Genomic DNA, 26,465 nt, shown 5'->3' on the forward strand with positions numbered 1-26,465 from the left:
TTTAAAATAATAACACAGTTGTCCTGACTGAATAGCTAGCTACACATCAGGATAAATTTTCAGAAGTGCTTGGGTGACAGAAGCCTGTCTCATTTTCAAAAGTGACTCAGAGACTTATGAGCTACTGACTTTCAGTGGGACTTAAGCATATCAGTGCTAAGTCACTCTTGAAAATGAAACTTAGTTTCCTAAATCGTTTAGGGGCTTTTGAAAACGTTACTATGTCTGTGTATAAGTCTTGTTTCACAATCATTAAAGCATGATTGTACATCCTCCTGTAGATGTACATGCACATAGAGCATTTGTGAGAATTAGTTGCATGCATTCTGTGGAGAACGAGCTCCAGTGAAAACTTCCCTAGTCCCTCTTTTCTAAACAATGCTGGCCACCAAAAGATACAAATAATCCCAGTTAGTCTGCAGCTAAAGTTAACGATCTTTACAACTAACCTTTCCTATTATGTTTTTTTTGTCAGAGTATTATAGACTATCATCATTATTGCCATTCCGTAGCACCTTTCATATGAAATATCTAAATGCACTTTATCAATATCATCCAATTATGTCTTGCAATGTTCTTGTAAGGCTTTTCTCCCCCACTTTACAGATGGGGAAACTGAGGCACAGCTAGCTGTTTTGCCCAAGGTCACACAATGAGTCAGTGGCTAAGCTGGGAGAGAATACAAGAATTCTGGCTCTTATTTAAAAAAAACCAACAACATACAATTAAATCCTTTTAATCAAAACACTTTGATTAAAGTGAAGTCAAACACTTTTGTTGTCAGGGGAAATGCATTAAAATTAAGACAGTGAATGGGAGCATTTAAGAAAGAATCACATAACAGATCAGTGGATTAACATTCCAAGTATGGAATGGGGTCAACAGGCCCCACACTGAACCAGGGAGGGGGATAGAGCAATACTGTTCTAGGAGGCCCTGCTTCTCAACAGATGCAAAGCATGTTCCCAATGGAGGAACATTTTAAGGACATTGGCAGCCCAGAAGAAAGGGGGTGGGAGAATTAACTGCACTGCATGTGGCACCAATAAACAAGGCTGATGCTGAGAACTGTGCAGGGAGTGGCAACAGCTTTGTGAAGGGGGATTTGGGTTCCCTTGCTCTTTGAGAGTTGAAAGCCCTGAAACAGATTGACTAACTGAACTGGACACTGAGGACTTGTCTACATTGCCGTTAGACACCCAGGGCAGGCCCATGCTAGCTGACTTGGTTTCCTGGGACTCAGGCTGAGGGGCTGTTTAATTGCAGAGCTTGGGTAAGCTCTGGGACCCTCCCACCTCACAGGGTCTTAGAGCCTGGGCTCCAGCCAAGGCCTGAACATCTATGCCACAATTACACAGCCCCTTAGCCTGAGTCAGCTGGCACAGGTCAGCCGCGGGCTTTTAGTTGCAGTGTAAACATACTGTAAGAGACTGAGGACAGTCTGCTTAGCCCACAACCATGCCCCAAACTGAGGAGCATCAGACTGATAGGAAATGACCGGGGGGGGATACATACTTTGGGATAACTCAGTAACTGGGCTGGCCACATTGAGAGACTCCTGGGGGCCCTGCACTGATACCTGTTGGAGTGTGTGGGGGGGGTCCCCCCATGTTGCCTCCCCCCCCCCAGGTTGCCTTCCCCCCCAGCTCCTTTATAGTGATGGAGCAACTGGAACATGAGGGGGTAATGAGGTTGCAGCTGGGGCTCCCTCTGGGATGACTAGACTGGCAGAACTTGTAAAGCCATGAGCTGACCACTAGGCCAGATGGTCACCAGACCTTCCTTCTACAGCAGATGGGGGCAAACTATCGCCCGCGTGCCACATCCGGCCCGCAGGACCCCTCTCTCTGGCTTCCTGTCAGGGAGAGGGGTGAGAACAGGCTCACGGAGGAGCCAGCCCAACTCCCCAGCAGCGTGGTGGGTGGGGCAGAGGCTAGCCCCTGGCCCTTCCCCTTCTGCTCCCCTCCCTCCCTCACAGTCACAGTTCCCCCAGCGCCTGGGCCGCGTGGCTGCAGCTCCAGCTTCTATAGCGCCACCAGACCTGGTGCTCCAGGATGATGCGGTCAGGGGACGGGGAGCAGGGGGTGTTACAGGAGGGTTGCAGGAGGACGGTCAAGGGGCCTGGGCCCTGCTGCCGGGGACAGGGGCAGAGAAAGCCAGGCCCCTCCCCTCACCCCCAGCATGCTTGACCTCTATCCCCAGCAGCCTAGCCCAGACAGGGAACGAGCCCTGCCCGACTGCCAGGGAGAGCAGCCAAACGAGCAGGGGAAACGCACAGGGAAAGGACTCAGCCCCCTTTCCCCCACGCCACAGGTAATGTGGGGTGGGGAGAGCAGGGAGGGTTGGATAGGGAGCGGGGGGCCCTAGGGGGTGGTCAGGGGGTGGGGATTGGATGGTGCATGGGCCTCCTGGGGGAATGCTCAGGGGGCAGAGAGCAGGGGTGTTTGGATAGGATGCGGGAGTCCTGGGGTGGCAGTCAAGGATGAGGAGCAAGAGGGGTTGGATGGGGGTGGGGGTTTTGGGGGGCTGGATAAGGGGCAGGGGCCAGGCCATGCCTCGTTGTTTGTGGAGGCATAGCCTCCCCCAGCCTTTCCTACCCGGCTCTCTATACAATTTCTGTACCCGATGTAGCCCTAGGGCCAAAAAGTTGCCCACCCCCATTCTACAGAGTAGAACAGAAGGCTAACAATGTGTAACAGAAATTCACTTAACTGTATCTTTAAAACAGCAGATTATGATGGGAACCAAAATACAGCTATTGGCCAAACTTATTACAGTGAAATAAGCTCATGATACAAAAACTGCTTCCATGCTTAGGCTGTATGAAATCTGAAACAGGAAAATAACAGAGAAAGCCTATTATGTCATTTTCTCCTCTAACACAATTTTATGGGGTACAGACATTTAGAAAGTTCTCTGGTATAGGGTGATGAGCAGTGCACCTGGAAAAATCTGCAGAGACTCAGCTTTGTGACATTACGCAAATCACTTGCTGCTTTTTTTATGTCACAAACTAGCTGTAACATGCATAAAAGCAGGATCTCACTGTAAAGCAGGTATTGCATATGAGCAGAGCTTTAGGGGTGACTAATTTACAAATCAATCAATACAAATAAAAAAAATTTAAAGGCAGAAGTGGGAACTTGCAATGGAAACAAATAGTATCTTATTCCTGCACAATATTTAGTAGAAACCTCTCTGTGATGGTGAGGAGTGCTTACAAAGGGCTTAATCCTGCAAGATGCTGAGATCCAGCAAAGGGCTTGATCCAGTAAAGCATTAAGCACAGGGTTGAAATCAGTGAGGCTAGACACATGCTTAAAGTTAAAAATCCCAACATAATATACAATCAATCTATAATTGTCACTGGTTAATAAAGGTGAGGGTATTGAAAAATCTTCTCTTTCTTAGAACCCCTCTGGATTTGAAATCAGGCTGGAAAACCTGCAAGAGTGTTTCCCTGTGACTTCTCCTGCCCAATTTCAGCTGGGTCAGAAGTATTACCATTCTTGTCATGGTTAGGGCTGGCTGAAAATTTTCCATCAAAACTATTTTTTGGATGGAAAATTGGCTTTTCAACTAAGTACATTTTTGTGTGTGTGTGTGAAAAATGTTTGCTTTCCATGGAAAATTTCCATTTTTCATCAAAAAAACAAAATAGTTCAGCTAAAACCTGATTTTTTTTTTCCAATTTGGAAATACTGCCATGGTGCCTCATAGGAACTGAAGTTCAGTTGACTCATGTCCCCATTCTCCTCCATGGGCTGGGCTCCCTGGCTGGACTATATATTCTAAGATGTATCGTGGCTGGGGATTCCCATGATGCATTGCCTCTCCTCTCCAAGAGGCATGACCATGGTTCCTCATTGGAGAAGTAGTCCAACCAGGGAACCTTACAACTCCCATGAGGCACCACACTAGCACTGCAATTTTTGTATAAGATATTTCACTTTTAAATAAATTGACATTTTCCATGGAACATTTAAAAGATTTTTTTTTTCTATTTTCATCATAATTTGTGATGGAAAACCCCCTATTTTCAACCAGCTCTATTTATATGTATTGCCATAAGTGTACTTTGGGCCTTACAATAGGTATAGTGTGCTAAATATTTTCAAAACCACCAGTGTAAAACAGATAAATTAGTATCTACCATCTTTTAAAGGAACATGATATACCTAATGTTGAAATAAATTATTAGCACACTATCTTTTGTAATTGCCAAAAGATCAAATGCATCTTTCAGTTATACTCATGCAATCCCAATAATTTTATGGAGTTACTTACTCCTGACAGATGGGCGCAGAATTCATATGGCCCGCATATTTCTGTGGCCTCCGTGCAGAAAAATGCAAAAGATCTGCGGGGGGACACGTGTCTGTTCCAGCATGCCTGGAGCAGTATCAGAGACGCAAATCACTGCAGAGGGAAGGGGACTGGGCGTGTGTGCCTGCAGGGGAGATGTTGATCACCGTCAGGGGGCGGGGCTGGCCAACAAGCAAGAGAGACTCTGTCCCTCTCTCTTGATACTGCGGCTCGAGGGGCGTGGAGGAGGGTAGATCTTTTTGTTATGTAGGAGGAAGGCTCTGTCCCCGAGGCAGAAGTGTAGCAGCCTGCCTGCCTAGTAAAATGTAACTTCTTGAGAACTGAAAAAACTCTTAATTAAATATTAGTATCATGTTAATGAAAATTGTTTGTTTTTAAGTTAAAGAAAATAGCTTTTGTAAAAAACCCCATATTTTGTTAATGTTCCTGTTGATGGTTAATTGAGCTCATTCTCTGAAGCAGAAATGTAGCAACCTGTGTGCACAGTAACATTGTTAATTATTCTATTGTTAGTTAACTGTTCCCATTCCCAGTCAATTCCCCCAGGAACATAAAAACCTGTAGAAGTTTTAAGGCCCCTACATTGTCAGAATGATGTAAAGCCTTATAAATGACAGTAAGAGTATGTCTATACTTGCAGAGTTTTTGTGCTGTAAATTTCACTGGTGATAGGGAACCGCTGAAAGTAAAGCGCTGGTTTGTGTACTCACTAATTCCTCAGGTGTCAGACAGTGTTTACATTAGCAGCACTTCCATCGCAGTTGAGAGCAGCGCTCTAGGGCAGCTATCCCACAGTGCAGCTCTCTCCAGTTTGAGGATGGGTCTTGTGGGAAGGGAGGGGGTGATCACGGGGCATCTGGGGTCCCTGCACAGCCTCCTCTCCCTAAACATTGATCAGCTCCAGTTACTCAGCATTGCTCCAAGCAAGGGATCATTTGCTCTGTGGAGCAGGCATTGTCACCTGGCCAGATATGTGAGCACTTGCCAAGAAAACAGGAAGGGGAGTTTCAAAGTTCCTGGGGCTTTACAGGGGAAGGGGTGGACGTCTGTTTACCTGGCATCAGAGCAGCAGAGCTGCTGGCCAGAGTGGTCACGTAGGCACTGTGGGATATCCTCCAGAGGCTAAAAGCTGTGTAAACAGGAAGAACATGTCTTCACTTGCACATCACCGCAAAAGCATCACTGGTAAGAGCTGTATGCAGGGCCGGCTCCAGGCACCAGCTTGGCAAGCAGGTGCTTGGGGCAGCCACTCCGGAGGGGGGCGGCAGGTCCAGCTATTCGGCGGCAATTCAGCAGACGTTCCCTCACTCCCGGTCGGAGCGAAGGACCTTCCGTTGAATTGCCGCCGCAGATCGCGATCGCGGCTTTTTTTTTTTTTTGGCTGCTTGGGGCAGCCAAAACCCTGGAGCCGGCCCTGGCTGTATGCCTCTCGTGGAGGTGATTTTCTTTTTGCGATGAAACTTCTGAATTTCACTGTAAAAAGTCATTGGCAAGTGTAGACGCTCCCATGGTTTTTGTGCAAAAAAAGGGATTTTTTCCGCTTTAAATGGCAAGTGTAGACATGCCCTAAGGGAATGAGCTAGGAAGATCTATGAGCTTTCTCACTTTTTCCTGTGCCAAAGTGGCACAATGGGGTTAGATTTTTACTTACCCATTAAAAAAAAAAGGGGGGGGGGCACTTTTGAGGGCAAATAAAACATTTACCAAGCAGTCAATAAAATGTCAGGACAATCAGAACCAAGCAGTTCCCAAAGTACCCAGCTAGGTCCAGGACAATGATTAGCAAAACTGTATGACTTTCATGTGTGAAAGCCTGAGCGATTTAAAATGACATTCTACTTTTTTTTTTTTTTCCCTGTTTGGTGTTCTGTAATGTAATTTAAATGAAAATCCAGGATTATAACTGGAATGCAGGGTATTAGTTACCAAGTTTTGTAACTTAACTTTCATATGTTTAGGAAATGCTGAATAGTTATTGTGACCTTTTTCCTGTATTGTAGTTTAAATAACTTACCCAAAACAATTGAAACTGGTGTGATTATATTGCATTATTTTGACAAAATTTGCAGAATTTTGCCGTATTTTTTAATTTTTTGGCTCAGAATTTTTAATTTTTTGGCACAGAATCCCCCCCCAGGAGTAGGAGTACCACCACTGAGGACAGAATCCGGCCCCAGGATAGCACCTATTTTAAGTAAACAAATAAGATAATTATTATTTACCTAAATTCAAAATATGGATCTAATCACCTTCTTCACCTGAATCCCCTGCTTTATTTCTATAAAAATCTATTTGCTTTACCTTTTCAGAAAGTTTCTCAACCCTGTAAGAACTTAGTTTTCCACCTGAATGTGGAGTACAAGCAATGCATTCTGGGTTAACGGCAAAAGTGAACATTTAGGTAACTGGTGTAGTTAATGTCAAGTTCATGAATGAGACATTTTCTGGCAACGCAACTATCAAAACTTTAGCAGCTTTGTAGTGTCTTCAATAGGATTCTTCTTTCATGCTTCAAATACAAAACCTGCCAACATTTGCAATCTATCAATGGTGATATATTTGGAGAGAAAAATGCAGGCATTGGATGAGCTTTCCAGTTGGCCTAGTGCATAAACAAAGTGCACTGATTATAAACTCACTAGTGTTTTAATTGCCTTCTGGTGGTTTTAATTTTTTTTGTCATCCTATAATTTATAACCACTCTCAGTCAAAGGCTATTAGGGTTGTAGGCTTGACTGCTTACAATATCATTGCTAAATGATAGCTAAGCAGTATCCCAGTGGGTAGGTATATCTGTGATTTATCTGGCAGCATATTTTGTCGTGATAAGGGTATTCTGTATCTTTGAAAACTATCAATCAACTGAGGGAATAGTTGGCCTTTTTCAATGAGCTGTAATCCATTCTAGCACCTAGAGGCAAATATATTTGACAGTCTTTAGGGCTAATTTAGTGGTTTTAGATTCTGCCCTCTTAAGAGAGCTTGTAGTCTTGTAAAATTTATTGAATTTAGTTATTTCCAGGAGAAATATGTAGTGATACATTTCCCAGAGCAATATTTTTGGGGAGTAACTAAGATAAATTTTGTCTTGGAACTCACCCTTTCCCCTGCAGCTTCTCCCAACACCTCTACCCTCATTTTTTGCTGTTAACTGGGTATTCTACATCACCTCTGTATAACACTTAATCTTACATATACAGAAGTTAGACAGCAAAGTGATTTCTCCATTTTCAGAGGAGCATGAGCCCAATGGAGAGCTAGTAAGGTGTAGATTCATTAGTAATTACAATTTACACAGAGAATAACTAGTACAAGCATCCCCATGCACATGCACCCACCATTCTGGCACTGCCTATCCAGTACTCACCAGCTCCTCGATTTGAATCGTGACCTGTTGGCTTGGGAGGTGGGACAGGGGGCTGCTTAGCAGGAGCCTTGACTTTTTTTTTAACATGAGGTGCTTCATTACTCTTATGGCTGGTGGCGGTGGCAGCAGCAGTAACATTTTTTGGAGGTATTGATGCTTTTTTAGGTTTAGGCTTAGACTTAGGCGGCGGTGGAGCATGGGATGCCGGTTTTTCAGGACAGTTAACAGTGCGCTCTATAAAGAAGAAAGTGAACAGAAGCCGACTGACACGGACATACACAATGTAAATGCAATGACAAGCTAGATGCTGCTGCTCAACCTCTTGGGAATTGGAAGAGAGTTCCTCTTCTCTTATTTAATAACAATGCCCCACCCCAATTAAATGTTACACTAGGTCTCAACTGAAGACCTTTTTATGGAGGATGGGGCACTTACCCTGCTTCTCTCAATTTTAATCTATCCCATAGTTTTCTGAGTTCTACCCTTGACTTGCAGTAGCACTGATTGGCCTGCTAACTACAGCTTGGTCAGTGTTAGAATCTAGGAGCTCCATTTTCCCCTCAAACAAATTCCCTGAGGTTCTTTTTTCCTTTCCTTGAGAGCAGCAAACCATATAGTCCTGTATTAAATTTGTGACTGTTCTGTAAACTGGGGCATCTCCACAGTCACAGGTTCAGTGCTTACCAAACCTGGCAGTGGCTGGAAATTTCAGCTGCAGCAGCTCCTTCTCCTGTGCCACAGCTTGTTTGCTAGAAATGGTAACTTTATTCGGGTATCTTCCTCACGGTACTTCTATTCTTCAGGCAGAACTGAAGCCAAACTAAATGGAATGTTATCTGGCATGGGAATATTCATCTGCCCTTGCACTGACTCTGATTGTGACTGCCAGCCCTGACAGTATAGGAGCAAAATGTTAAAGTATTTCTGAAAATAGCTACCTTTGACATTGGAGGTAACTATTTTTGGTAATCAGTACCAGCTCTTACAATTAAGATCATATTAGAACCACACTCTCTGCATGTCAAGTGGCCATTTCTGGATCTCTTTGTCCTGCCTTCCACCCTCTAGGTTACTACATCTCTAATCCATTCCCAAAAGATGAGCAGCATTTCTTCACTGTAAAGATTAGTAGATGAAAGACAAATAACGTGTTAAACAACAATTACACTGCTTTATCTCAGGATTAGGACCAAGGCTATGGTCTAGCAATGGTGAACTTGAGCCCAATGTGTCATTGGTCATCATTACACACAGCATGCACACTTATCTGTTCTCACATGTTGTGGGAATGAAGACAAACAGTTCATTCCTTTTCACTTACTGGGTTATCTAGCACAACCACTTTACACTAACTGTTGATTTTGTCATTCTTTATTTCCAGCCTAAGCTTACAACATTATGGACTTGGCTGTTCTTGCTAATGCTTTTGATACACTATTATAACAACCTTTTACAACTATTAAACTGAGGGCTACTTCTGCTCACTGACCCCTTGAACTATCTCTCTGCTCTCTTGCTTCTTGTTCCTGGATCAGACGCACTCAGGGAGAAGGAGATATATTTATTAAACTTTCCTCTCCTCTTTTATAGTACATTTTCTGTGCATATCTATCTAGTCCTTACAGCACCTTTGCATCTGCCTCAAAATTCTTCCCAGCTTCTCTCTTTGATGATGGCTTCTGCTTTGATGCAATGGACGAAAGTATCAGGACAGCAGTAGAAGATATATGAAGGAAGCCCACCTATTTTTAAAAGGCAAGATTATGACAGAAGCTGTGGATGCTGTCAGTGGGAGAGAAAAATCAGATGAGAGATTTCAGTCCTATGGCTGCTTCAGTGAAACTACCAACTGGACCCTTTCTGAAGTCAGCCATTTAAAAAAATCATTAGTTTCTCTTCCCCCAGCTCTGGACTAAGGGTGCAGAACTTAAATCAATTAATAAAATATCTTCCATTAGCTCCATGCTGCCTTCAGGAAGCAGACAAACAGATTGGTCTTTAATACCACAGTCACTGGTCAGCTTTTGTGGTGTTTATCTTATGATTGATAAGAAAAACTGATTAGCCAAAATGAGATGTAATCAGCATAGGGAGGTTTCCAGTGAGCTGTGGCCAGACAAAATCTAATATACAGGACAGAAGGATGGTACCCCTTCTTCTAAAATTGCTTCTACACTGACAGGCACATACACGTAGATCTGTGTCAGGCAACCAGTTACTCAGGTCTGTAACCTGGACATTACCTTCACCCACACAGCCAGGCTATATCTAAGCCTTGCAGATTCATTTTGGACACCATCTCTTAGATATGGCCTTTCCTATCCAGCCACACAACTAGAAATCTCATTGTCTCACATCTCAATTCCCGCAGCATCCTTTTCTCTGGTCTTGATGAGTGCAATCTTGCCCCAATCATATCTATTCAGAATGCTGCTGCAAGGATCATTTCTCTAGTCCATCACTTTGACCATGTCACATCTCTTTTTGCATACAGTAGAACTTCAGTTACGAACACCAGAGTTACGAACTGACCAGTCAACCATACACCTCATTTGGAACTGGAAGTACAAAATCAGGCAGCAGCAGAGACAACAACAACAAAAAAAAGGCAAATACAGTACACTACTGTAATGTAAACTACTAAAAAAAGTGGGGAGAAAGCTTAAAAAATACATTTTACAAGGTAAGGAAACTGTTTCTGAGCTTGTTTCACGATGGGCAGGGATGGTGTCTCTAGCCTCTGTTTGCCAGAAGCTGGGAGTGGGCGACAGCGGCTGGATCACTTGATGATTCTGTTCTGTTCATTCCCCCTGGGGCACCTGGCACTGGCCACTGTCGGAAGACAGGATACTGGGCTACACGGCCCTTTGCTCTGACCCAGTATGGCCGTTCTTATGTTCTTAATTGAGTCACCCAGTGTGATTCTGCTTGTACATTAGCCCTTAATCTTCATGACTATTCATTCTTTGACACCTCAGCTGAGACTGACAACAGCAATAGCCATCAGAGCCAACTCTATCTATCTGTTTCTCCATACCCATCTCAACGGTATACCAGCACCAGCTAGGAGGTGCTGTTTTCTGATTTGGACATCTGTCCACTAGGAACTGGACCAAGATGACCAACTCATTTTATAAAGACAGGTTTCAGAGTAGCAGCCGTGTTAGTCTGTATCCGCAAAAAGAACAGGAGTATTCGTAGCCCACGAAAGCTTATGCTCAAATAAATTTGTTAGTCTCTAAGGTGCCACAAGTACTCCTGTTCTTTTTATAAAATGACCTGAAACAGCCATCAGATGGGAGTAACTTTTAGTCACTATCACCTTGTAACAGATTCGGACAGTGAGCAAATCACTTGGACCAAGGCAATCCACCCATCAATTATCCTTTTAAAAACAAACAAAAACAAAGCAAATGTTAATGCCTCATTCAGAGCTTCAATCAATACTGCATTTATATTTAGAATAGATTTTCATAAGGGCCAGATGTTCAGATGCTGAGCACCCACAACTAGAGCCAGAGAAAGCGCTGCTCCTGCTGTGTAGACACCTAAATGATGTCCAGGTTTACAAAATGTTCACCATCCAGCAGTTCTTACTGTGACACTGTGGCCTGATTTTCAAAAGGATGTGATACCCAAATATGCTGAGCTTTTTTGAAAATGTGACCATTTATTTTGAGTGGTAAGTGGTAACTGAAGTCTTTTTAAACCGGGGTCCCAATGGTGGCTGTCGAATCCTTCTGAAAATTCTGGCCATAATGTTTAGAAACAACTCCCTGCATATTCATAAATTTACTGTTAACTTGTTGTTAATTGCTAGGGATATTTACTAATGAAAGACCAATGTTTTTCTCAATCTATCACAGCATTATCTCATACTGTTCTAGTAGTATTATTTCTAATGCTACAGGAGCACCACAAGGAAACAACAACACAGCAGGCTCAGGAAGAGAGAACAGATAGAGCTGCAACTCAGGCATCTAATCCACATCAACAGCAAAGTCATCCCCTCCAGGAAGAGAAGTGTAACTCAGTGGGTGATGCTATGGAAAATGAGTGTTGCAAACAGCATATGGTTATCACAGCTTACTGCAAAAACGAAACTGCTGTGAGAAGAGGGATTTTTCCCTATGACTGCTTGTGTACAGAGCATTGACATAGTTAATTAAGAACATGGGGGTAGCCACTTGTGGACCTCTAACTCTTTGTCACCACTTGTATCAGCAGCACAGTGTGCAAGAGGCCTTGTGGAAGGAATCTGCAGGAGTCTTTGGGTCAGGGGAGAGAGGCTAGATATGCCTCTCAGTGGACTGGTCTGCAGAGTGTAATTCTGCAGGGAGCAAGTTATGAACGAGAAGGAAGCAGAGTGGCTTGCCTTGACTCAGGCTCTGCAGGTCTGGAATCCCAAAGGGTAGATAGGCCCCTGCAGAAGTCTCTGGGAAAGGGGGAAAGGATGTGGTTGATATGTTGAACTTGTGTTAAATAGTTTTATTCTGAAGAAACCAAAGCCCTGAAGAAAACAGAACTGAAAATCTGTGGCTGGAGAGTGTTTTTTTCATGCCTGGGCCAGAGAGTTAGCCCACTGGCTTACATGCTCAAATAAAAGACTAAGTTAAAGGGAGGTGATAGATCAGTGGACAAATAGAAGGGGTAAGAAGCTGCATCACAATGAGTTAAAACTTAGAGCTTGGAATAGAATTCTCCGTTGGAAAAAGACCCACAGATGTTGTGAAATCCAGCTGGAAATCAACATGCAAATTTCCTGCAGTGGGGGACATGCAGAAATCCACCAGAACACACAGCATTGTTCAGCTGATCTACTGTAAATGCTTAGGAACATTTCAGAAGCTTGTGCTCAGTCTCACAGCATCCAGAACACAGCCCTGGCTTCCCACATTACTATTCTTTTTCACAGCACTAATAATCACGGCTGGCTACCAGGCTGCAAAATTAAACTTCTCAGCTCCCATTCCCATCACTATCTTGCTCCTGGGTATTCAGCCAAATATTTCCTCAAGCCCAAGATAACCATGAAGTGTGAAATTAACTAGCTGAGATAAAAACAGATTGCATCAGTTTTGTAAACTAAACCGAACAGTATGCTTAAGGTTCTAAACTAAGCCAGTGAGCCAGAGATGGAGAAGAAAGAGTAATCCTGCCAGGGGCACCGGAGGTATTATGCTGTGTAGTGAGGAGTAAGCACACTGCCTCAGGGGTGCTTGGGGAAGGGAAGGGAAGGGAAGGGAGGATGAGGATCATCCTTAGCAGTTACAATTCTGACACTTTTTCTACCACAAGTGTAGCCAGCTTGTGCTCTCCCTAGTGCTGCTCCCTGTCCAGGGGTGGGACAGTGCACATGAAGGGGAGGGGAAAGCACAAGTCCATGGCTATATTCCTCCTCCAGACCGCTGCCCAATCTGGAGCCACACTGGCAATCTCCCTGCTTAGCACTTCCATAGCTTCAGCAACCCAATTACATCTACCTTCTGTGTGGGTGAACTGGAGTGGGGAGGTACTTAGAAGCTCCCTATGCCCTCTTCTCCACTCTAGTGTACCTACACAGGACAGCCATAATTAAGCTCTTCATTTTCTTTGAAAGGTGCTGGGTCATTTTCCTTTTCAAAAAACTTTGGAAGTCACAGAGTAAATAAATGATCTATAACAAGATCCAGGTTTCTCATCTGCAAAGGCTGAATAATCAATTACCCGTTGTATGTAAAAACTGTCAGCAGCTCCTCATTATCCTTATGCCAGGGAGGAATTTCCTTTTAAACATGCCACTTGGATGACTGACACCACATCATTATTTCAAATAGCAACAGTTACATTATTAAGCTGCCAAAGGGAATTTTTTTTACAAAATGTGAGAAGCATCTGTAAATTGACAAGCAGCAGATGGGTTTATAGTTTAAAGAATTGTTTGGCAGCACACAGGACAGCTTGGAAGTTTTTTTTTGTTTCACACACTTTTGCTTAACTCATTTTACATTGTATGTTTCAATCTATTGTTTGCCCCTGTTTCTCTAACTCCACACATCACCATGGGATGGTTCTTCCTTTAACTCCTAACATATTCCATTTTCCACAGTGTTGCCAACTCTTGCAATTTTACTGAGAGTGTTGTGATATTTGTTGTTTTTCTTAAAAGCCCCAGATCCTGGAGTCATATAAGAATCTCACTATTTATTTATTTATTGATTGATTGATTGAAAAGTTCCTAGCCCTCCTGGTTGTGGGGAAAACTTGAAAACATGAACTTTACAGGCTCAAAATCTAGAAGACAGGTAGAAAGAACCCTCCACATTTTTTTTAATCTCATGATTTTTTAAAAACACTTTGGTCTGTCAATATTGATTACTGAAGTATGCCCTGATACTAAATGAAAGGAATTAATCCTGCCTCCAGTCTTCAGATGCATGTCAAGTGGGCAAAAACTCTCTTTTAAGATTTATTCACATGTACAGTACCTCTAAAATGCTTAAGAGCATCTGCCATGGGATTGTACTTCCTGAACACGTTACCCCTGAATTTTCTAGCTAACTCTGACTCTCTCATATCTTGATTCTTATGACGGAGTGAGAGTTGTGATCAGAGAGAGTGGCATGTTCCATGACCTGGGCATAGGACAGTGAGCCAGGAACTTCCGCATTGCAATTCCAGTTCTGACACAGGCTCTTTCTGAGGCCATGAGCACGTCATTTGCCTTAAACTCCTACTGAAATCAATAGGCCCAATTGTCCTCTCACTTAATGTGGTGTAAGTCAAGAGTATCTCCAGTGAAGTGCAATGGGCTTATAGACTGCTTTTGCTCAGTGCGTTCACCACTTCTTGCAGGATTGGCCCTCTAATATTTCCATCATACTATTCAAATTCAAAGTGCTTTATATCCCCTATGTAATATTACTAAAACTTTACTGAAGCTAGAAGATCAAAATCCCACTTTTCTTGTTATTATTACATCTCTTCCCCAATGCATTTCAATTTCTCAGAGGAATTGGAGAGAAGAGGTATCATAATTACTTATTCTTCTATTCTCAGATAGCTTTAGTGGCAAGGGTTTGGAGTGGCTCTCTACAAAGCAGTCACAGTCGGTACAGAAGGTACCAAACATATGCAGACGTTGAACCTTCCATTTTAACTAGAACTCTAAATTCTGCAGGATCAGCCATGTAGGATCAAAGCACAATTAAAATAAAATGTTCTTTTGCTCTTAAATGTTTCACGGGAAACCCCGGAGTAGGAAAGGATAAAATAATAATTGACATAATCTTCAGCCACAAAATCAACCTGAACTCCTTTTTGACAAGTTTTCCCTTCCCATTATTTTCCATTCTACTGAATCTACGTATTCCTAGTCCTGGCTGGGACCAGAAGCTGGATGTGCCAAAATGCCACAAGAAAGGCTGGTCTTGTTTTTCTGGCTCAACTGAAGGCAGCAAGTACTGGAAATCTCACAAGAAAGCCAGTTCTTAGATTTCCAGCCACATTTTGCAGCTCCAAAAGGTTTGCACAGTTTGGAGAAGGATCCAAACTTTTTGAGTGATTAGCTGAACTGACACACTCAACCTTCTGAAGAGCACTTCTCACTAGAAAAGCCTACCAGAATATTTTGGAAAGGCTGTTAAATCGAACAGCCAGAAATAAATAGATCCTGACCCTTTGCATTCCTGATACTTTTCAGGAAAGTCCAATAAACAAGTTGTAATTCAAGAGTAATTTTCCTGACAATGTAATAGCAGTGTGCATTACCAAATATGTTAGAAAAGAAACAATTACAGGACAAATCCTGTGACCCTCACTCAGTGTTCATTCTTCCTTATTCCATCAAACTCTTAACGAAATCAATAGAAGTTTGAGTGAAGACAGTATAAGCTAAACTGACTTCAGGATTTGGCCAAATAATAATGTTTAGCATGTATATGTTGCCTTCTACAAAGTACCTTACAGACATGGGATCAAAGCTCGTAAATAACTTAGGAGCCTAAGTTCAATTTTCAGAAGTGACTTAGACACTTAGGTGGCTGAGACGCATTGAAAGTCTATGGGACTTAGCTTCCCAAGTTACTTATGACACCGAGACATAAGCTCATAAATCACTTTGGGCACTTTTGAAAATTGTATACATGAACTAATTTCTTCAACAATCCCAAAACGCTAATGAGTGTATATAATGGGGCCTAACCACCATCAGCTGCAAGGCAAGGGGAAGAACCCCAATTAGTCACGCTTTGTAGCAGGGGAAGTGATTAACTAATTACCTCCTGCCTAGAGAAGGCAACATTAGGCCTTATAAGTAGCCTGAGGGAGCTCAGTTATGGAGAGGTCTCTCTAGTCGGGGGAGAAGCCCTGGGTTAGGGCTTAACAGACAGGATATAACAGGGGAACTAGTGAGAGGTATGGAGGGCCATTCGTTTGAAGACTTGTTTGAACCTCCATTTGGACTTACTCATGCTTCCTTAAAAAGGCTTTAAACTTTTATGTGACTTGACCAGAAGGCCAAGCCAAGAATGCCCTGCAGGGGAGTTAAACAGTTGCAGGTTTGAGGAAAAGCTTTATAGAGGGTGCAGGAGACAAGGACTCTGTACAATGCTGTGATAGGCAATGAGAAGGGTACCCATGAGATGAGGATGCACTCTTACACTATGTATTATTATCCCCATTTTACAGAAGTCTGCAATAAAGACTTGCCCGAAGCCAGAAATGGACTCAGCACTGGAGTCAGGGATTAGAAATCAGACCTTCCTGGCTCCCACTTCTGTGCTCAGACCACTTTCCCCTTTATGACCCATAAAGGTTTGTGAGAATAAGAAGGATTTGTTTATTTACCTTTTTTATCTTCTTTTTTTCCTTCCACAGCTGAGGCTTTGGCAGATAAAGAGCCATTGTCTTCTGTGGTCTTTATTACATTCTCTTCCTGGATGGTTTCTTCACTGATAGTTATGGTGTGCCCATTTGAGGTTTCAAAATTTACTGTTACATCACCAGCTAAAATGAAGATTAAAAAGCTGTTATCCAATTTTACAGCCTGCTCAAGAGCTAGTTCTCCATTTGTTGTCAACTCAGTGCTTTTTCAGGTTTTAAGTTTCCACGAAAGAAAAGCACAATATCACATTAATTTATTTTATGTATAAAACATTTTGATGAAGTTCTACTCTAAGTGACTCTAAGAGTCACTTAGTAATACAGGGATAGGCAACCTATGGCACACGTGCCGAAGGCGGCATGCGAGCTGATTTTCAGTGGCACTCACACTGCCCGGGTCCTGGCCACCATTCCAGGGGGCTCTGCATTTTAATTTAATTTTAAATGAAGCTTCTTACGCATTTTAAAAACCTTATTTAATTTACATACAACAATAGTTTAGTTATATATTATATACTTATAGAAAGAGACCTTCTAAAAACGTTTAAATGTGTTACAGGCACGCGAAACCTTAAATTAGAGTGAATAAATGAAGACTCAGCACACCACTTCTGAAAGGTTGCCTGCTGTAATAGTATGTTTTAAGGCTCCACATTCACTGAGTTTGTGACTTCCAGATCACATGTGCCCAGTTAACAAGTAACACAGATTATCATCCAACTTCCAGCCCTTCAAACTGAACTTTGAGAGACGAGATGAATTCTAAGTCATGCATCAGACAAGTAATAAAGATTATGCAGACCAAATTTTGCCCTAGCTCTTACAACAGATTATCTTTACTTACTAATATTTAACTATGGTTTCCTCAATCCTCTTAAGAACCTTCCCTTAACACACACATCCTCCCTCCAGTGCATCTTGCACCACACTCTTTGCCTCCAAACATCTGGAGGATGTTATCTACTTATGCTGTCCTTGACTAACTACAATCTCATTTCCACTCCTCCACTTCTATCCTTACTAAGATCATCAACAATGTTCTTTCTGGCCATTTCTAAGACCTTCTCTTTTACCTTTCTTCTCAGGTGTCTGCTGCCTTTCTCGTCCTACTGAATTCTCTCCCTACTAAGATTCTATTACTCTTTGTATCTCAGTTCTCTTCTTCTGTCTCCAAATGCTGTTTTGTTGACTTTTTCAATAGCTTACTTTCCTCCACCTGCTCTGCTGGAGTCTTGTGGCATTCAGTTCTTGGCCTACCCTGCCTTCCCTTTATTTCATCCTCTTACATAGCTTTTCTTACCATCCTTATGAATCTCAAATCTTGGTCTTTATCCTTGATCTCTCCCATTGCCCAGTCTTATGACTCTGATTGTATCATTCTGGCTATCAAGACACCAGCTCCCACTCAACATGATAAAAATAGAACTCCACTTTCTTAAATTCTTCTTCCTTCCTTGTTCATTACTGCGGATAATTCCACAATCTTCTTTTTCACCGTGCTGTCATAGTTGACTCTTCCGTCTCTCCTTCTGTCCTTCTTACACCGAGACTGTCACAAAAACCCATCCTTGCCTCTCCACCTCCAAAGTTAAATACCTTCCCCCACAGGTTATTCACCTGCTGCCTTCACTGCTATAAACTTGTTCTGGCTGGCCTCCCACTTCCTCCCTCACTCTTTAAGCTACACAAAATGCCTCACCAAAATTATCTCCCTCACTGATTGCCCTTATCATGCTGTCCCCTCCCACCACCACCACCTTCCACATCTGGTTCAGACTTCTCATTCTCACCTTCAAGACCTGGCAATTTCTTTAACCTGTCTACATCTCTGTGCTCATCCCTTCCTCCTCTCCATCCTACTTAACCATTCCCTTCCTTCCAACTTTTACTCTCCTGTCTTTGTGTGCCTTCTTTCTCAGAGCATCAAGCGTCTACCCTGTCTTCTTTTAGATTGCTCTTTAAAACATACACGCTTATCACATATAAAGCAAAAAGCATTCTAGGAAGCATAGAAATGGACAGATGCCCCTTCTTAAACAGGGGAGAAAATATTTCACCTTCCCATCCTTTTCTCTTTTTGTACTAACCCAATCTGAATGAGAATTTAATGTGTATTACAACAGAATACCAAGTACTGTGGGGTAGGGGGAAGGAAGGCTAAAGAAATAACTGCCATTGTATGTCCATTTTTAGCTCATTTATTTTAAATCTGGTTCTAATCAAAGATAGAGATTAAAACATTGCACTTACTGCCCTTTCCTACCAAAATGCAATTTAAAAACATCAATCAACTAAGCCTCACAGCACCACAAAAGATGTATTTTTAAAAAATAGGTTTTACAGATGAGTAAACTGATGCACAGAGCAATTAAGTTCCTTGCCCTAAGCCACAGAGCAAGACAGTAGCAAAGACAAACTTAAAACCCAGATGTGCTAAGTGTCATGCTCTGATACACACACACACTGCAATGGCGTCTAGAGACACGCCCCAGCACTAGCAGGTATCAAAATAACCCCGTTTCTAAATATTAATGTATATGAAACTGCAGGGAGTATAAATATTAAGCTATCCCTGACTTCACATCTAACATTCACTACACTGATTCCTTGGGTCAGAGTAAAACTTTTTTTTTTTTGGTTAGTGGAAATCTATTTTTAGAAATATTATCCGAAACTGTCCTCTAAGACTTTTATATTCCACTAGATTCTTAGTCAGTTCCTTTTACTGTTGTCTTTTTAGTCTTCATGACAAATGGATTAATTTTAGGAAATGGAAAAGCATTGCAGTTACTAAAATTATATTAGACTAAGATTTTATTAGATCTAGATTTTTTTTTTTATTAAAATCAAGAATAGTACAAACACTACCACTGTGAATAGCAGAAACAAACAACATTTTAAAGAGAGATGTGCATACTGATGAAAACCTTCAGGTATAGTTAGGGTGACCAGATAGCAAGCGTGAAAAATTGGGACAGGGTGTGGGCGTAATAGGAGCCCATATAAAAAAAAGCCCCAAATATCGGGACTGTTCCTATAAAATCGGGACATCTAGTCACCCTAGGTATAATTGGACTTGGGTAACAATGCTTTACACATGCTTTACATAATACATCTTGCTATGTTTACCATTTACTAAACCTGGTTGTGTTTTTAAACAAAGGGAGTTTTCCCCAAAGCTCCTTATGCCTCTGTTATTTGAATGTAGCATATGTGATGGTGGTGGAGTGTGTGAGATCCTACACCTGCTACCTCTCAATATTGGAAACACCAGCTGTTGAGTTGCTTGCTTTGGTTTACACTTGTGACACACAGGGTATTTCTACTCTGCAATTAGACACCCGTGTCTGGCCCGTGTCAGCTGATTTGGGCTCACAGGGCTCAGGCTAAGAGGCTGTTTAATTGCAATGTAGACATTTGGGCTTGGGCTGCACTCTGAGCTGTGGGACCCCTAACCCCATCTCGCAGGGTCCTAGAGCCTGTGCTCCAGCCTGAGCTCTAATGTCTACATCACAATTAAACAGCCCCTTAGTCTGAGTTAGCTGGCATGGGCCAGCCATGAGTTTTTAAGTGAAGTGTAGACATACCCCAAATGGTAAGTGGCAGGGACCCAAAGCCTTTAGTTTTCTCATCCATAATCGCCATATCCTCCTCCAGCTGTTTTGGAAAGAACTGCTCAATTCAAAATATCCTCTGAATCACTGATTCCAAAAAGTAACAATAAATACTTGGCACTTTTCATCTACAGATCTCAATCTGCTTTACAAAAGTGCTAAGTATTACAGAGACCACAGAAAGGTTACGTAACTTGTCCAAGAACACACAGCAAGTCAACAGCAGAACCAGGAACAAACTCCAGGTCTCCAGACTCCAAGTTTGGTGCCCTATCCACTTGGTCAAACTGCCTCTCCCACTTGCTGCCAGTGTTTCTCCAATCTGCCTTTTGATAGCTGGATAGCGGATATTCATTATAAAATGGAACAACATGATAATAATGCCCATGCTTAGAGTTTAAGATTTAAATGTTAGGTTATTTGTCATCACCTTGCTCAGGCATTTCCTTCAGAACTCCCTTTCTTATCAGCTCTTCTCTGCTTTGTCTTGTCGAAATCTTCCTTTCCAACACTTAGAAAAAGAGAAAGCACAGTTAAGAATACATCCATTCTGGTACTGAAAAAAAAAAAACACCACCACCACCACTCTGCACACTCCTTGATTTTGCTGGAGAAGAGGGCTATTTTTTCAGATCTCACACACTGGGAAATATTCTTTATTTTATTAGTCAGACAGTAACCAATATCCTCAGCGATAATATTGCTTAACATAACCTGAGAGGTGCCCTAACTGTATGGGAAAAACAGCTTTAAAAGAAGTTAATATGGCCTGTTATAAACAGGAACAAAATCATCATTTGTCACAGCAAAAAAATGCAAAGTCATGTTTTTAGGTTGGGGAAAAAATCATGGCACACATTTTAATTAAGTTTATTTTTCATTAAAAATAAACAGCTTTGTAGTAATTTAAAAACATATAAAGATAGCAACATACCCACACAAACAAAACACACACCAAAATAGAGCGTAGGGTAAAAATTGATGGAGACATCTTGTTAACAGCAGACCGTGCAAGGTGAACGAGACAATGAGTGAAATTTTCAAAAGCACCTAACTGACTTATGAGCCTCAATTTCATTTTTAAAAGTGCCAGGCACTTACAGCCAGATTTTCAAAGGTATTTAAGTGCCTAAAGAAGCAGATAGCGTCTACTGGGATTTTCAAGAGCACCTGGGCACCTACTGCAATTGAAATCAAATTAATTAGGTGCCTAGTCACTTTGGAAAATCCCACTAGACACCTATCTACATCTTTAGGTGCCTAAATACCTTTGAAAATCTGGTCCTTTGAAATCCTAGGTCTCACTGAAAGTCAATGGGACTTAGGCACACAGGAGTCTAAGTCACTTTTGAAAATAGAACTTAGGTTCTTTTGAAATTCACAAAAATCATGGCCATGACAAACATACAGACTAATGCCCAGTTCTTGCAAAGAGAGGTGTGTTGGTGGACACTTATGCCTCTGAAGAGTATCATTAAAGTCAATGGGACATGACAAAGAAATAAAGGCCCACCTGTGCACATACTGTTGAAGGATTGGGGTCTTAATCATCATAAACCATCAGGTTTATTTATGATGATAGTACTGCATTGAATGTATCATTCTATCACATAGGTTCCAGGGACAATAAAGAAGGTATGTAAAAAACTGCTTACCTGTTTTACTAATAACAATTTAGATTAAAATAAAATTCTTGCAGTTTTCAAAATCTAATTCACTTAGTTCTTACCATTTATGCTTACTGCTTCCTTTTTGCATTTCACTTGCCCTGGATAGTGAAAGTAGACTGATCATTATTATTTTCTGCTTACAGGGCCTGATCCAATCTCCACTGAAATCAACAGCATTCTTTCTACTGACTTCAATAGGCACTGGATTGGACCCATAATCTGGTTTTACTCTCCAGTTCTCATGATGTTTTTCCAGTGCTACTGGGTAACACTTGAATTAAAAATTGTTTTAAATGAAAAATTAAAAGAACCATGAAACACTTCCTTTCATATTAGGATGTAACTCTTTACACTTTCAAAGCACTATACTACCAATACTACACATACTACCTAGAAGATGATAAGGTGATAAATAACAGTCAGCATGGATTTGTCAAGAACAAATCGTGTCAAACCAACCTGATAGCTTTCTTTGACAATGTAACAAGCCTAGCAGATAGGACGGAAGTGGTGGCTGTGGTATATCTTGACTTTAGTAAGGCTTTTGATTCTGTCTCGCATGACCTTCTCACAAACAAACATAGATAGAGCTCCTATAAGGTGGGTGCATAACTGGTTGGAAAATCATTCCCAGAGAGCAGTTATCAGTGGTTCACAGTCATGCTGGAAAGGCATAATGAGGGGGGTCCCACAGGGATTGGTTCTGGGTGCGGTTCTGTTCAATATCTTCATCAATTATTTAGATAATTGCATAGAGAGTACACTTATAAAGTTTGCGCACAATACCAAGCTGGGAGGGGTTGCAAATGCTTTGGAGGATAGGATTAAAATTCAAAATGATCTGGACAAACTGGAGAAATGGTCTGAAGTAAATAGGATGAAATTCAATAAGGACAAATGCAAAGTATTCCACTTAGGAAGGAACGATCAGTTGCACACATATAAAATGGGAAATTACTGCCTAGGAAGGAGTACTGCGGAAAGTGATCTGGGGGGTCATAGTGGATCACAAGCTCAATATGAGTCAACAGTATAATGCTGTTGCAAAAAAAGCAAACATAATTCTGGGTTGTATTAGCAGGAGTATTGTAAGCAAGACACAAGAAATAATTCTTCCGCTCTACTCCACGCTGATTAGGCCTTAGCTGGAGTAGTGTGTCCAGTTCTGGGCGCCCATATTTCAGGAAAGATGCAGACAAATTAGAGAAAGTCCAGAGAAGAGCAACAAAAATTATTAAAGGTCTAGAAAACATGACCTATGAGGGAAGATCAAAAAAATGGGTTTGTTTAGTCTGGAGAAATGAAGATTAAGAGGGGACATGATAACAGTTTTCAAGTACATAAAAGGTTGTTACAAAGAGGAGGGAGAAAAATTGTTCTTCTTAACCTCTGAGGATAGGACAAGAAGCAATGGGCTTAACTTGCAGCAAGGGCGGTTTAGGTTGGACATTAGGAAAAGTTCCTAATTGTCAGAGTGGTTAAGTACTGGAATAAATTGCCTAGGGAGGTTGTGGACTCTCCACCATTGGGGATTTTTAAGAGCGGGTTGGACAAACACCTGTCAGGGATGGTCTAGATAATACTTAGTCCTGCCTTGAGTGCAGGGGACTGGACTAGATGACCTCTTGAGGTCCCTTCCAGTTCTATGAGTCTATGATTACGTAAGCTTCACATCACCCCTTAAATAAATTTATCATCATTTTACAGACTGGGAAATTCATGCATAAGAAGGCTATGTTCTTGATCCTTCATCATTCCTAGTATTAGCTGACAGTGTTTTATAAATTACTTTGAAGAAATTATGTTCTGTTAGCCCAGCATGATAATATAATTTTCTCAATTTATTTGATTCTTGGAAAGAATATTAGAAATCACGTTAATATTCGCTATGAATTTAGGGTTCCTATGAACAAAAAAGGTTGCATAACAAATACGTCTGACCAAGATTCTATACTCTTGTATAAGAGTTATATTATGTCTACTTATGTTACCTTAATATGAAGAGACGCCAGCATCTAATAAGGTTGAATCTTAATAATAATTTATGGCATATCACAGATATTAGATTATACATTACACTGCATTTCACAATCCAATATTTTCAAAAAGTAAATGCACTTATGCTGGGATTCATTCACTTAAGACAATAATTAAATTAAAAAAAAAAAAACTATGTTAGAAGACTGTTAAGAATGCACAAGTCAAGCACTCAAAAGTTAGGAAATGCCAGAACTAAGGTTGCCCGTGCCTTAATTCAGCCCCCTTGTGCCTATGTGCTATGACAAAACCTTTCATTACATGATCACATGCTATTTTTTTTTCCATAAGATCTCTGCCTCACTCAGTGCCTGGGATGAATGGTGCTTACTGAACAAGTGGTTGTTCTTTCTTTTTCTTTTAATCCTTACTATTCAATGTGTGGCCCCAAGCCTTGTTTACTGCACACCATTCAAACACTGCTCTGAAAATTATTAATTTCCTCATGGGCATTTCTATGGTGATCTCACCACAGAATCTGAGCGCTTCACAAATATTAATGAAGTTACCTTCACAACACCCCTGTGAGGTCAGATGGTATTATTGTCCTCATCTGTAAAATGGGGAAGAGAAAACAAGGCCAGAACTGTCAAAAGAATCCACTGATTTTGAGAGACATTTTTGAATGTAACTTCCTAAGTTTAAATATGCAAACTGAAAAAAAAAAAATAAAACAGAAATTCTGTCATGTGGATCCCTATTGATACCCACATGGTTCATCAGGGTCAGAATCTTTAGATGCATTCACAGACCTCCACCATTAGAGCTAAGGGAGTTACTGAAAGAGGTATCAGGCTGTTGTCTATGTGGCCCAGGCACTAGAGGCGACAGGATGAAACACATTTTCCCAGTTGGTTTTGCTATTTGCTGGTAGCAGAGAAATATCAAGACAAAAATTTCCTCGGTTCAAGTTCAGATTGTGGAAGGCAGGCATGGTCTAATAGTTATAAACCATTTTGCCCCCTCTCTAGCTCCTGCCCTTGGGCCCCCCTGCTCCTATCCTACTTCCTACCCTAGTTCTTACTCCTGTCCCTCCCCGTTGGTTCATTCAGCTGGCTCCTACTCCCCTCTACTCGTTTTCCCTCTTCCCATCCCCCTTCCATCCATTCTCCTGCACGTGTCTTTCCACTTCTGATCCCTGCCCCTTGTACACACTGCTTCTATCCTCCCCTATGCTATTTCCCTCCCTCATGCTCCTGCTCCCTACTTCTCAGATCTTGTTCCTGCCTGCCCCCCACTTCTCTCACCCCTCTGCATGCTAGTCAGGTTTCTTCCTCCTTCTCTTCCATGATGCCCGGCCGCTAGTGTAGCTCAGTTTCTCTTTGGGGATGGCACAAATCCAGTTCAACTGGCACACAGGCATTTAATAGGCAGCAGGTTTAAAGCAAACAAATAAAAGGAAGTATTTCTTCACACAATGCACAGTCAACCTGTGGAACTCCTTGCCAGAGGATGTTGTGAAGGCCAAGACTATACGAGGGTTAAAAAAAGAACTAGACAAATTCATGGAAGATAGGTCCATCAATGGCTATTAGCCAGGATGGGCAGGGATGGTGTCCCTATCCTCTGTTTGCCAGAAGCTGGGAATGGGCAACAGGGGATGGATCACTTGGTGATTACCTGTTCTGTTCATTCCCTCTGGGGCACCTGGTATGGGCTACTGTCAGAAGACTGGATACAGGGCTAGATGGACCTTTGATCTGACCCAGTATGGCCATTCTTATGTTCTTACTGTGAGAGGATGGAGCATGCTCAGTGCAGACAGACTCTATGGAGACTGTATCTGCCAAATTTCAAGAAGTCTCTATTGAGCATGTGTAAACTTCAATTTTCAGGGGCTTATAATTTGGCCAAATTTGGCTGTTTTTTCATGGGATGATAAACATTCCTGACATCAGAGTGACCTCCCCCCCCCAACACACCAAGTTTCAAGCTCATACTCCAAATCACAAAGGTGCTAGAACTTCTCAATGGATAGTTGTAAGATTTTTTTTTTTTAAATGTGGGGAAAACAATATATATTTTCTCATTCTCGGAAATGGCTGAATTGTTTTTGGATGAAATTTAAAACAAAAACAAAAAGCCCCCACACAACTCAGACTGAGTCAGATACCCATCATGGAAAATTTGAGCCCAAAACAGTTTAAGTTTGGCAAAGTTATAAATAATCAAAAATAGTGGTCTTGTAATGGAATGTGTTAGGCAGGCTAAACTATAGCCTATGCGATGGATGCCGCTTACAATACACCAAGGGAATATGGACACAACTAGAAGTCTCATTCATGCCTGATCATTTCCTTTCATGATTGTCTTGATTACAACAAGGCTTCCCTGATACTCAGTCAATTAAAAATGCAGTGGCTAAAATTATAGAACCATAGAAATATAGGGCTGACAGGGACCTCAAGAGGTCATCAAGCCCAGCACCCTGCGCTGAAGCAGGACCAAGTAAACCTAGCCTATACTTGACAGGTGTTTGTTCAACTTATTTTTAAAAACCTCCAGTGAGGGGAATTTCACAACCTTCCTTAAGCGCTGGAATAGGCTAATTACCCTTCTAGTTAGAAAGTTTTTCCTAATATTGATCCT

At 41.7% G+C, this 26,465-nt stretch overlaps 1 protein-coding gene across 4 annotated transcripts in view; it reads right to left on the bottom strand.

Annotated features, from left to right (window-relative positions):
* Positions 1-26,465, bottom strand: part of PHACTR2 (phosphatase and actin regulator 2) — a 207,053-nt gene that overhangs the window by 35,722 nt on the left and 144,866 nt on the right. For 3 of the 4 annotated variants that reach the window (XM_054024325.1, XM_054024327.1, XM_054024326.1), the window contains exons 3-5: positions 20,600-20,680; positions 16,520-16,678; positions 7,694-7,927 (exon numbers count right to left, since the gene is read on the bottom strand). In XM_054024325.1, coding sequence (XP_053880300.1) covers positions 7,694-7,927; positions 16,520-16,678; positions 20,600-20,680 — 474 coding nt within the window. The remainder of the gene's footprint in view (positions 1-7,693; positions 7,928-16,519; positions 16,679-20,599; positions 20,681-26,465) is intronic. The other variant, XM_054024328.1, reaches the window with a different exon arrangement.

Source organism: Malaclemys terrapin, chromosome 3 (assembly GCF_027887155.1).
Source record: "Malaclemys terrapin pileata isolate rMalTer1 chromosome 3, rMalTer1.hap1, whole genome shotgun sequence".
Classification (NCBI taxonomy): Eukaryota; Metazoa; Chordata; order Testudines; family Emydidae; genus Malaclemys; species Malaclemys terrapin.